The sequence below is a fragment of the Microtus pennsylvanicus genome, chromosome X (genome assembly GCF_037038515.1).
Source record: "Microtus pennsylvanicus isolate mMicPen1 chromosome X, mMicPen1.hap1, whole genome shotgun sequence".
Taxonomy (NCBI): domain Eukaryota; kingdom Metazoa; phylum Chordata; class Mammalia; order Rodentia; family Cricetidae; genus Microtus; species Microtus pennsylvanicus.
In genome coordinates this window covers 113,664,773-113,678,350 of record NC_134601.1, presented here as the reverse complement: position 1 = coordinate 113,678,350, position 13,578 = coordinate 113,664,773, and the positions used below count along the sequence as shown (strand labels likewise).

Sequence of the window (13,578 nt, the reverse complement as noted above, 5' to 3'; positions counted from 1 at the left end):
TTTATAAAACAAGTCCTTATTGCTGGCCTGCTTTCTTTCCCACTGCATAACCTGCACATACCTTATCCTATAACAAAATATGTGTCCATGTTCCTTACTGATTTTTGCCATTGTTCAGTTTTTTTAAAAAAAAATAAAAAACAGAATTGTTATTTTGCCCTGAATTCCCAGTATTCTCATTTGAAAGCCATTTAGGCCAGCTAAAATACCATCTCTTCCCCAGAGAGATAAGCCAGAATTATGAATCGTAATTTATCGCCTTCTGATGGACCTTTTCATTAATATTATATTGTCTACATTATCTTATTGTTTTCTCTCCCACTAAATAAGGAAATCCCAGGATTAAGTTTAATGTATCTCTGATCACTCAAAGGTGCCTAACACTACATTTCAAAAATACTAAAACGTCTTATGGCAAACTGTGACTTGAATGTATAGAGAGAGTGTAGATGGAGTCTGTGCTTTCCTTTCCCAGCTTTCCAGACCTCAAGAGTTGCACAGAAATGAATTACAACACTATTTGGCTCAGGCATATTCCTAGCTAGTTCTTACATGTTAAATTAACCCATTTCTACTAATCTGCATGTTACCATGAGGCTGTGGCTTAACAGTAATGTTCTGGCATCTTTCTCCTTTGGCAACTGCATGGTGTCTCTTTGACCCTGCCTACTCTCTATATCTCTGTTTGGATTTCCTGCCTGGCTTTACTTTGCTAAGCTATTGGCCGAAACAGCTTTATTCTTCAACCAGTAAAAGCAAAACATATACAGAATGACATCCCACATCAAGGGAGTGACAAAGTAAAACAATGAAAGAGGCAATTTGTTGCTTGAGTTACTCAGGCATATAAGTCATCTCAGTAGCTTAATAACAGAATTATATAGAGGTGTGAACATACAATATGAATATACTGTATTCAGAGGCTTGCATTGATGGGTCATTTAACATCTTCTAAGATTCATTATTTATAAAAGTATGGTATCAACACTAAAATTAGACTGATGAAAATCTAAGGCAGTTATAAAAATACAGTTTCATAAAATACAATTGTATACAGTATTAGAGACCTATACTATTTCTTTTTATGTATTTAATAACCTGTGTAGTGTTCTTGAGAGTATAATATACATATATTAATGAGAAGTGCTGTTTATTCAGGGTATTAAATAGTGCTTAAAACTTGTCGACCAGTACATGGTATACCAGTAGTAGTGTGTAGGAATAGAATAAATTTTGTGTGTTCTGTGCTCAGTATAGCAAAGATATCATTATTTTACAAAAAGGATAATTAATTATAATCTATAATACAGCTCATCTCTAAAATGGTATTTCTGTGTATATATGTTTTGAAATACGAAGTGATCAAAATTGGAGGAACAATCGTCACTTAATGAATACATTCTCATTAAGAATTATGTGCATAAAATTCAAATCACATGATTTAAAGAAGCAATATATGGATAAGGATGAAGAATTGCAAATTTCATTTTGCATATACAGCAAAAGACAACTTAAGCTATTGAAAAGAATTTGGGGAATGTATATTGTTCTAAAACCAACTTTTAAAAACTAAATTTAATTTAAACATGAAAAACTAGAACATAAGAGTTATATCTTTCCATACCATGGGTATGTTCATAAGAATGTAGATTTTTCTATATACAACACTATTTTCTTTTAAAACCTTGAAATACATTTTTAGGACAATATTTAGCCCCAAGTGTTAATAAAACCTACACTTTGAGAAGCAAGTATTTTAACATCCTATTTTTAAGGAAGTAAAATAACTTACTAATAAAATTAATCCTCCAAATTACCTGGGGCTGTTTAAATATTTACCATGATAAAAACAAATTACATAAAATTAGTGCTTAAAAATATCATATAATTATTTAGCTTTTATTATTTTCTGGGATAACAGGTTATTATGTACTGACTCTGTTTCTTGGTTTTGTTATACAGTATTTAATATACTGTGACCTTGTCCTTGATAAAAGCCTATGGCTTTCAATAAGAATCAAGCCAACATAGGCAAAACAAAAAAGAGATACAAACAAGTATATAAGTGTCTATTCAAAATAGTGAACTATTAAATAAGTTTAGTGGATGAAAAAAATCAAGTGATAAATTGTGTGAATGTATGCACCATGAGATTCTAAGGAATGCAGGACTGTTTAGAGTAAGCCAGTAACAATGTTTTTAAACCAAGTTACTAGTTTGTGAATTCTGTACACTTCATTTTTAATTTGGTTAATTTTTCCTCTTATATAATATACCACAGCTGATGAAAAGTTTTGCAGGTTTGAAATTTGACTGATACAAGGAATACTGTAATGTAGTTTTATTGAATTTTATAGTAAGGGTATTAACTTTTAAAAAAAAATACTTGCTCTTTCACATAATTTTGTGGCATTTATGCTTTACAAGACATTAAACTTTAAATGTCATGAAAACTATGGATTCCTGTGTAAGTTTTGGCACATCTGTGCAAATGCTATGTGATTTGCTTTTCTTTCTGTTGCTGTAATAAAATACTTGAACATGAAGTAACTTAGGGGAGAAAAGGGCTATTTCATTTAATAATCCAGCTACAGTCCATCATTGTGAGGAAGTCAAGGCAGGACTTTAATCAGCTGATATTAAATTCACAGTGACGAGCAGAGAAATGAATGTTTCCATTCTTACATCATTCAGGAACCTTGCCTATGAAATGGCACCAAGCAGAGCAAACTAGGTCTTCCTATATTACCTTAAGTCAACCTTCTGGACTTGGCCTCAGGCCAACCCAAATGTAGACAATCAGTACTTGAGATTCTCTGCCCAGATAATTCTAGGTCATGACAAGTTGACAATTTAACCATCACAGCATATTGTACTCATTTTTGAGTGCCTAGCACAATAGAATAGTAGTTACTCATTCAAGAGGAAAAGACATATATTTTACATGGTCCAATCTGTTATATATATATATATATATTCACTAAACTATTTTACTAAATATATTTTATTACCTCTAGTAATTTTTAAATTTCATATTAAAGCATTAGACATATTAATGTAGTTAATATTCTACAGTATTTAGTATGTTTTCACCCATTGCATTATTATCCTCTTATGTCCTCAGAGGAAGTAGGAATCTCTTCATGTTAAATCCTAGGTCAATATTAGTCATCTTAGATAGTTTCATTCTATCTTAAATCAAAATATAGTCCATTCTTATATATAGTTCCAATCTTATTTGAAATTAGCCATTTTCCAAGAAGTTCTGGGAAATGGTACAAGACAACAAAACTGAAATTTTCATTATTATTAAGTTGATCTTTGTTTCTATTCCTTCTCAGTGAGCATATATACATACATATATACATATATACAGCATCAAGATCGTATAAGGGTGGTTGTTTTTACTTCCTTAGTAATATGTATGTATCTGCTTTCTCCCTCGCTAAATTAATAATTATGAATGATGCAGGTGAAAAAGACATGACTTTTTTGTTTTGTCTTATAAGTCATACAGAACAGGTTTAGCACATTAATGCTATTTACAACAAGCAGTGGTTGCTAAAGATACGTTTAAGATTATTTTAACATTTCTTTGTGTTATATCCACATTAGATATGGCGTGAAATTATTATCTTGTATGAGTATTATGCTGCTTGTAGGGTATATACATTATTAGGCCACTAGTAGAATATTAACTTAAATGATATTTACTTTCTTAAGGAGATTCCCTTTGAAGTTTGAAAGTAAAAGTATTGGATTTTTAAAAATTAAATAATAATTGCCAAACAAGAGTAATATTTTACAATAGCATATTTATTACTCCTTATGTGTCAATCTCTGAGGCAAGCAATTTATCTCATTTTTCTCACTTAATTCTCAGATCACTCCTATTGGGTCACTGCTACTACATATCATGTCTATGGCCAGTTTACAAATTTCTTGAAAAAAATGACAACCATTATGTTTCTAAGCAGAAGTCACTTTTACATATTGTGGTTTATTGGTGAACAAATAGTTAAGAAAAAATGTAGTTGATTTTTAACTTTTTTTTACAATTTCAAAGATTCAAATTTATGTAAGAACTATAAACCTGATATTTTAAAATATATAATAGAAAGTAGATTTGATAGTTTGAGTAGTTAAAAATAGAAAAGTATGAGATTTTTTATATCAATGTTGAAATAAATGTTAGTGTATTCTTAATGGCCTAATCATAATAAATCAATGTTTAAAATCTTGGAGAATTTGACAGATTTACTTATCATGGGTAAAAATTTTAGATAGAAAATCTCTAATAATTTTTTAAATGTTTCCAAAAGTAATCTTAACATCTATTGCCCCTTGTTATATGTGCTTAAAGTTAGTCAAATTAGAAAATATACTTAAGGCAAAGTAACTGACCATCTAACCTTACCATTGGTTCTACTTGGGTTAAAAAAAAGTAAAATTTCCAGATTTTACTCATTCTTATTTGAGTTTTTGCATGGAATGTCAAGAATTTTTCTTAGTACAATTTCTAAAAACATACATTAAAATGGATATTGATTTTTTGAACATAATATTTGTTCTTGTTTTCAGGATTGCACTGTATATGAAACTGAGAATAAAATTCTTCATGTGGTAAGTAGATTTGGATGTATTTTTATCTCCATTAGATAATATTTACTTAGCAATTAAAAGAATATGGCTTGAAAAAAGTAATCCATAATAAAAAAAAAAGATCAACTAACTTACTTTAGTTAAGTATACATTATAGGAAACCTCTAAAAGAATCAAAACATGTTAGTTATAGTCAACTTGTTTTAGCTAATAGAAAAAAATGCTCTGATGTAATATTTGAATATTATGAGGCAAGATTTGAGTAAAATAATCTTGCAAACAGAATTGGAAAGTACAATTTTTCTCAGTAATTTATGATTTAAAAAATATACCAGAACAAGGTATTTTCTTCTTCAGTGGGAGTAATTTGTCGCTATATTCATTTGGATGAGATATTTCCTAAGAAAATCAAACTTCCTTGCTCTGATCTTATACTCAAGAACTAATCTATCTGGAAATTTGTCATTATTTGTTAAATCCATTCATTTCTTTGGTTACTTTTTTTACATTTATTCATTTTGTTGATGATGGGGGAGATATGAATACATGCCACATTATGCATATACAGATCAGAGGACAATCTGATTGGAAGTTTGCTAATAATTTTTTATGAGAAGTGAGGTGTTGTTAAATTATACTCAGAGAAAAGGTATCTCTTGTTGTTAGTAAACACCTTGATGACTTTTGCCCTTTCTTTAGGGTGATCTCAGCAAAGAACAACTGATGTACTCTTCTCTATTTTATAGCCTAGGAAGAAAAAAATAACTATCCCTCTTTTTAGGTACTGCTATCCATAGGCTCTGGAGAACAGGAAGGAAATAATAGCATGTGTGTGTGTGTGTGTGTGTGTGTGTTTTCCAATCATTAGTTTAATTTTTTAAGCATATTATAGGTTAAGTAGTAATCCTGAATTTCATTCAAAATATGAAACTGGTGTATGCACATATATACATGTAACACACACACACATGCGGAGTTCAGAGGAAACTTGTAGGAGTGGCTTCTCTCCTACAATGTGTGTTCCAGAATTCAAATTTAGGTCATCAGGCTTTCCCCACTGAGCCATCTCACCTACTCAAAAATCTAAACTTTTTGACCACATTTCTGAAGCTGCTGACATTGTAAGTGGAAAATTCCTTATCTGACCTCATATGATGGGGCCCATTCAACATTGAGGCTCACAACACAACTAATCCAACATCACCAAGGAAAAGATGACTCTCTCAGACCTCCCCAACAGCTGTGCTATATCTTTTTCATGTAGCTAATGCAAGAATACCTACAAATAATAATGAAATGGCGTATGTGCGGGCCAGCCGCAGGTTTCACATAAGACCTGTGGACATTACTTACAGTTGTTCATTTCTTGCTTTAATTTTGTTTATTCCTTCTGTAATAAAAAGATATTGCTAAAAATACCCCAAAATGTCTGTAGATAATCTGTTTGTGTCAGGGTGAAAAAAGATAAAGATATGTTTATCTATAATACGGAATGTAAACTGTTGAAAAAATGGACAGCGGTGTAAAGTACAGAACTTCTCCAGAAGAATGTGGTATTGCAATGACCACTATGTATGACATAAAGAAACAGAAGGATGAACTGTTGAAGTACTGTGCTAAAATGCTGAACAAAATACCACATAAATTAAAGACTGGAAATCTCAAGTTATGTATTTAAATAGCGGAGCCACTACATTGCTATCAGCACCTTCCAATTACTGTGCTCATCATGATGAAACAAGGGCTGATCTACCTCAATGAACTGAAACTTAAAAGGAACTGTATTTCCTAAGGTAGGTGCAGAAGTTTAAAGCATGACTCAGCATGAAAATTTTCAAGATTTGTTGGGATAAAGCTTCTGCCTATAGGAAAATGAAAATATTCATTGAAGTGGATATAAAAGATTATATCATCATTGGGACTCTAGTTGTTCATTCGTTGGCTGGTAGTAGAATAGTCAAAATGGTTCTGAATCAAGATGATCATGATAATAGTTACAATCAAGATGACATTTTTAATACAGCAGAGAAAATGCCTATTGTTGACCCAGTAAAAAGAGATAGTGGGCTTTTTGGAGGAATAGAGAAGTGTTCATTTATAACAGAATAAGAAATCATAGTAGTTCATAAGCTCAAGAAGAGACTTCTAAGACAAAATCTGTTTTTAATGGGTTAAATGACTCTGGAAGAAAAAATAAAAAAAAAACTATCCAGTACTGTGCTGTCTTATCTCTAGGAGACCTACTTCTTGATCCTGTAACTGAAAATTTTTATGATGATTTAAGAAGAAAAAAATCATTGGTCTCTGAATGGCAAATCAGATTTTATAGTATTTTGGATTACATAAAATATTCTGATATGATTGAAACCAAGATTTGCATAGGGAGAGATAGACGTTTTTGCCTTACACCTTTAATCCCAACACTTGGAAGGCAGAGGTAGGCAGAAGTCTGTAAATTCATGCCTAACCTCATTTGTATAGTAAGTTCCCAAGAATGTCAGAAGTGAGACCCTCTCATTAAAAAAAAAAATGTATAAGTAACAAAAGCAAAGTTCAAATGGTACATATAGTATAACATTGTTTGAATATATTTATACTACAGAAAATGTCTTGAAGATGTTTGTAATAGACTAGATCTTCTTTTGTCTGGTAGGAATGGGATGGCAGTTGTCAAAGAGGAAGGAAATGATCAAGTGTGGAAAGCTATAATACCTTAGGAATTCCCTAAGGAAATATAGGTAGCGTTGTGCCCTTTAACACACCTGGGAAAACTAGAGAGCTAAGCAAAGTTATGAGGTGTCTATTCTTAAATTAGGTCAATATGTAAGGATTAGCTTTTAAAAAGAAAGAGAAAGGAAATATGTTCTAATACACTATAATATTAAAATAATCCTACCTCATGAAGTAGACTTATTAAGCTTGTTTAATGTCCACAAAGAGTCAACAGAACACTGCTTATTTTTTTAAAAGATACCATATTATAAAGAAGGCATGTCCACTGTAAACAGAGACCACCAAGTGAGCTAAGACAAATGATTGTAGTAAAAGTAACCAAGCAGAAATAGAAGTAAGACTACACTAAAATCATTAAAATGAAAATCAGATGTTAAAGATAATATGAGAGGGAGACACAAAGTGGACTTCGATAGTACAGTACTAAGATATTTACATATTTGGAAAATGGAAATATGAGAGCAAGCTTTTAGAAGACAGGTTTTAGTTCTCATCACTGTTTCTAAGGAAGAAAGCAATAATAAAGGCTATAATAGAATAATTTTGGACTAGAAATTTATATATTCACTAAAGTTAGAAAATGTGTTGAAAGGATAATTATTTCAAGATATATTCATAGTAATAGTTCATAATTATAATGGCAAGAAGTAACTTTGCATCCATTCAACAGAGGGACTAGAGGAAAAGAAGCTCATTTTTGTGGTAAATGTCTGTAATCCCAGCAGCTGAGAAATTGAGGGAGGAGGATTATGAGCTCCAAGGTACCTGGGCTATATATTGAGACTGTCCCAGATAAGAGAGAGAATATGAGTATGAGTAGATTTCCATAAGACAGTGGATGAAAAATTGTAACTGTTTTAAAGAAAAGCAATGGCCAAAGCTAATTTGCAGAAACAAAATTTAAAAGCATGTTTTTAGATTAACAAGGTTGCTAAAGTAATTTCTTGATAAATACGTTAAAATAAAATTATTAAATAAGTGAACAAAGTAAGCCAAATTCCAGAATAGGAAAGTATAAGATTACGAAGAATACATGATAAAAAAACACAGATGAGATGACTAAGAGCAAAAAAAAGGATATAAAAGTGCTAATTATTTTTAAATGACAGTTTTAACTATTAAAAGATAATGTGCATATTCTGAGTTTTGTATATTTTTAAAGTGACAATCTCCTAATTGCATATTAAATTATAACATCTAATCAGAGGCAGTTATCCTCAGATACCAAGTAATTTTAATAAAGCAGTAAAAAAGTGTTTTCTATCTATTCCTAAACATACTTTTAAACATACTCATGTACTGATAGAAATCTTCATGAAAATAGAATGGGCTTAATTTATTGCTATCCATGTATACTACCAATGCCTTTTAGGAAAGCAAGTTTGACATATATTAATTCTAATATTTGCATGGTATTTTACAATTGCTTCTGCCGTTACTTTGAGTGCTATATACAAACTAAACTCATTTTGGTCCTCAGGAAAAATTGCTATCATCTCTCTTTTATAGATGAATAAATTTAAGCATATAATGGTTAAATTTCTTGAAATGACAGAAATGATTTATAATCAGTTTCTCTACTCCTAAGGTTCAGGGAAAAATCATTGAAGAGATGATGGAAATATTGTAAGAACCAGTGGATTGGGATGCCTGCCACTTGATACTGTCTTATAGACATGATAGGGAAGCTGCACCTAGGAAATCTCAAAGTATGGCACCTTATCAAACCTGCATAATAGTACCATCAGTTGACATGCCAGTGTGGATGGAGGAAATTTCACTAGGTCCCACCCCTAGATGATGAGCCACAGATAGTCAGTGGCTGCTAAGAGAATAATCAGTTTTCTCCAGGGTCAAGTTCCCTGAAAGGTGCTCCAATCTCAAGTGGTCATTCCTAAACATAAATGCAATTCAAAACATACCTAGTAGCTTAGGTGAAGGCGCTCAAAGAATTGGATAGGTGAGAGGGGAAGGTGAAATGATATATATATACACAGTATTTATGTATGAAATTCTCAAAAATCCATATTCCTATACTTTCCTAGGAATAAAATCTAGAATAAATTGTGGAATACAATAATATTTTCTATAGGAAATGTTCAAATAATCATAATACATAATAATGAAAAATAAGAAATGGAGTAATACTACAGTCAACTATGGTACATTAATAGTACATAATATTTACTACTCATGATTATTGCCTGAAATTTTTCAGGAATATATAATTTATGTTATAATTTATGAATAAATTATATTAGTATCCCAAAAATATTCATTGACCAGTGTTAAGATTCTAAATTATAATGCTAAGTAAATCATGCATAGAGTAAGTCCTTACTGCTAAAATTTTAAAAGTGAATATTCAGGAATAGTAGTATAGTAAATAGAATTTACTGTATTTGCTTGGAAAGATGAGAACTGAATTTTCAGCTTCAAGTAATTCCCTATTTTCAATTATTTATAGTATGTTTATAATAAAAACAAGAGAATTATATATTTTATTCTACTTTATTCATGCTTCTGATGGGATCTAAGGCTTAATTTCATATTCATATGGGTAAAACAGTCAAAACTGGTTTGAATATGACTTAAGGACAATTTTTTTTATTGATAAAAGGAGAATAAAAAAAAATTCCACCTCCTCCGAGCCTCCCATTTCCCTTTCCCTCCTCCCACTCTTCTCCCCCTCCTCCCACCCTTCTCCCCCTCCCCCCACTCCTCTCCCCCTCCCTCTCCAGTCCAAAGAGCAGTCAGGGCTCCCTGCCCAGTGGTAAGTCCTAGGTCCTCCCCCCTCCGTCCATGTCTAGGAAGGTGAACATCCAAACTGGCTAGGCTCCCACAAAGCCAGCACATTAAGTAGGGTCAAAACCCCGTGCCATTGTCCTTGGCGTCTCATCAGCCCTCATTGTTCGCCATGTTCAGAGAGTCCAGTTTTATCCCATGCTATTTCGGTAACAGTCCAGCTGGCCTTGGTAAGCTCCCAGTAGATCAGCTCCACTGTCTCAGTGGGTGGGTGCACCCCTCGTGGTCCCGACTTCTTTGCTCATGTTCTCGCTCCTTCTGCTCCTCATTGGGACCTTGGGATCTCAGTCCAGTGCTCCAGTGCGGGTCTCTGTCTCTATCTCCATCCATCACCAGATGAAGGTTCTATGATGATGACATATAGTTATCCTCTTGGCTAAGGGAAGTAGACAAAATTGCCGGGGAGAAAATTGGGATTTTGGGGGTGGGGTGGGATGGGGGTAAGGGGAGATGGGAAGAGAAAAGGTAGAAGGGAAGGAGGGGGGGACTTGGGGAAACAGGAGGATTGGGATAAAGGAAGGTTGGATAGGGGAGCTCGGAACCACAATTCTTAGTTAAGGGAGCCACTTTAGGGTGGGCAAGAGACTTGACCCTAGAGGGGCTCCCAGGTGCCCAAGCTGAGGTCCCCAGTTAGTTCCTTGGGCAGCTGAGGATAGGGAACCTGAAATGACCCTATCCTAGAGCAATACTGACTTAAGGACAATTTTGATATATCGCATTTCTCATTAAAATCGGAGTAGTCTGTGAAAAGTATTGCGGAAGGGAATTTGCTTGTAGTGTTTAATAGGGATGTGTATCAATGTAAATCATGACAAAGAAAGAAAAGATACTGAACAACCTAGGATTTGGGGGTTTTGCGTTAGCTCCAATTGTCAAAACTGAATGAGACCATGAAACACATTTCAGATAATTGATGTAGTATATACTGGAGTGATAAACATTTTCTTATAAGTCATGTTTCTTGGAATGTTGGGAAACATCTGCTTTGCTTTGCTGGCACCCTTGTTTTATATGTTAAAATGGCATCAGAGTATCTGGGATTTTCTTTAGTTCCATGCTTTTATACCTCACTCCCCCCTTTCTCCGTAGTCTTTGTGATTGATCTCCTCCCCAACCTATTTTACTCACTTTTATTTAACTTTGGTAATAAATGTTGACTACTTTCTGCATGTTAAGTATTGTTTTACTTCATAAATGTTTTGTGTAAGTTTTCATATTGGCAAGTTTATTGATTTTTCTAAAAATTCATCTGGTCTGGGATTCTTGTGCATCCTCTGCTGTCTAGACTAAAGTTCACAAGGTCAACAGTTGGATATAAGAGGGGAGCCTGCCAAAGGATGTGAAGAGCTCATTTCAGCCTTTGTCCTCACATTGATATGATATATTAAAACAGCCTTCTTCTGCTGATGATCCCAAACCTTAAAGATTCTTTAAGTAGTTGTGTAACAGCATGTCTCACAATGGAATAAAAGTGATGATATTTAATCTCTTAGAGCTTTCTTGAATTCAGTAGAATGCTAATGACTTTCAAATTCATATAATTTTATATTGATCTTCAGAAGTTCTCTGATGTGTGAAAAGGCAGCTTTTATCAATTATAACCCAGAATCCTCTCCTAAAGCTGCTATCTTGTTCTAAATGTAAATTGAATTTCTGTATGCTTGAAATTCCAGTGTGACTATTGCACTCAGGCATGTAAGTTCTAGTTATTCTCATTAATATGATTTCTAATACTGAGGTTTTTTTTAGATGAAAAGCACTAGGAGGTTGCTTGACTTGTATTACAGTTAACGTAAGTGATCCTGCTAACTTGACATGTATTACAGTTAATGTAAGTGATCCTGCTAACTTGGCCCCAATTCACGCCTTGTAGTCAACCTAAAGATACATGGTAACACTATTACTGAGCCAGAAATTGGTTTCTGGAGTTTGTATTGGATTTTGACACTTTGGTTATTATTAACATTTTAAACCATTTTAATCTTATTTTAATCTCTTGGCCTGAAGAGATGGCTAAAGAGTTAAGAGTACTTGCTACTCCTGCAGAGGATCTAGGTTTGGGTCCCAGCACCTCCACTGTAGTTCCCAATCATCTGTAACCCTAATTCCAAGGGATTCAATACCTTCTTTTGGCATTCTTGGGTGCCAGGCACATTCATGTTGCACAGACATACAATCAGGCAAAACACTCATATAACATAAAATAAATATAAATCTTTTTTTAAAATTAACTCTTCTATAACTGTTACCCATACCAAAAGGACAAAGGAGGAATGCAAGTGTAATATGATAGAAGTAGTAAGTATTTGCCTTTCCTACGACAAAAGGAGAAACATAGTCTTAAATATTACACCTGACATAAAGAAGATAACCTGGTATTGCTATTTCTTTTTATGATGTGTATAGACAGTACTATATTTATATAAGTGTTCTTGGTGATGTTATATTTGCTGAACGTATTATACATCACAGACTACTTTAATATTTAGACTGAATCTAAGGGTATAATCATTGTCCTCATAAAGGATTTGTTTATATTGAGTACCATCATAATATAGCAGAAAGGGCACTGATGAGTGGTAAAAAAAAAAAAAGAAAAGAAAAGAAATGATGTCCTGACTCCAGCCTGACACTTCATCTCTGTGAACAAGCTTAAATTAGCCTTTCTAATTAACTTGAGGAATTGGACTAGCTGTAATATCTTAGGTCTAAATGCCAAAGCTATTTTATGATAAGCTCACAAAATCATGTGAAAGCAACTGGCCACATAAGTGATGAGTTTGAGGACAATCTTTATCTGGTACCATTCTGTATGTGATCAAGACACTGGATTTTTAAAAGTACAGCCAAGTTGCTGTAAAATTAATTTTCAAGATAATTGAGTAAGCATAGAAATGGAAACTTCACACTAACTTAAACAAGGAAAGTTTGATTCAAATAATTATTAACCTATACTAAGAATTCTGTTAGGATAAAAAGGGAATCATGAAAATCATTCCTGAAGCCTAAGAGTACCCGAAAAAAAAAAGAAAGAAAAAAAGAAAAAAGAATTGGCTGCTCCTATAGTAAGAGTTCTGGAGAACATATTAAGGTAGCCTCAAGTTAACAAACTCTGAACCTAGACAGAGCTGTAAAGTTGCTGAGAGATTTGTATAAATGGTTTAGGTATGTGGTTGGAGCAGAACAATATCTGGAATCCTCGAAAGAATGAGCATGTCTCATAGACCCTAAATTGGAAACAAGAAAATTTAATGTATAGCCCATGAGAACCTGAAAAAGAAGTCTTATTTCCACCTGCAATGTCCCTGCAGTGCCCTCTACTGACAAAAAATATAATATTGTGCCCAATGTAAAGGCAGAAATGCGTAAACATCCAGTTCATGAGCATAGAAAAGGCACTGAAGGGTAACTTTGGTGCTGAGATTTAATAAATTCCTA

General features: G+C 33.1%; 1 protein-coding gene across 7 annotated transcripts in view; it reads left to right on the top strand.

Annotated features, from left to right (window-relative positions):
• Positions 1–13,578, top strand: part of Cnksr2 (connector enhancer of kinase suppressor of Ras 2) — a 207,692-nt gene that overhangs the window by 56,621 nt on the left and 137,493 nt on the right. For all 7 annotated transcript variants that reach the window (XM_075958276.1, XM_075958275.1, XM_075958274.1 and 4 more), the window contains exon 5: positions 4,582–4,623. In XM_075958276.1, the coding sequence (XP_075814391.1) occupies positions 4,582–4,623 (42 nt within the window). The remainder of the gene's footprint in view (positions 1–4,581; positions 4,624–13,578) is intronic.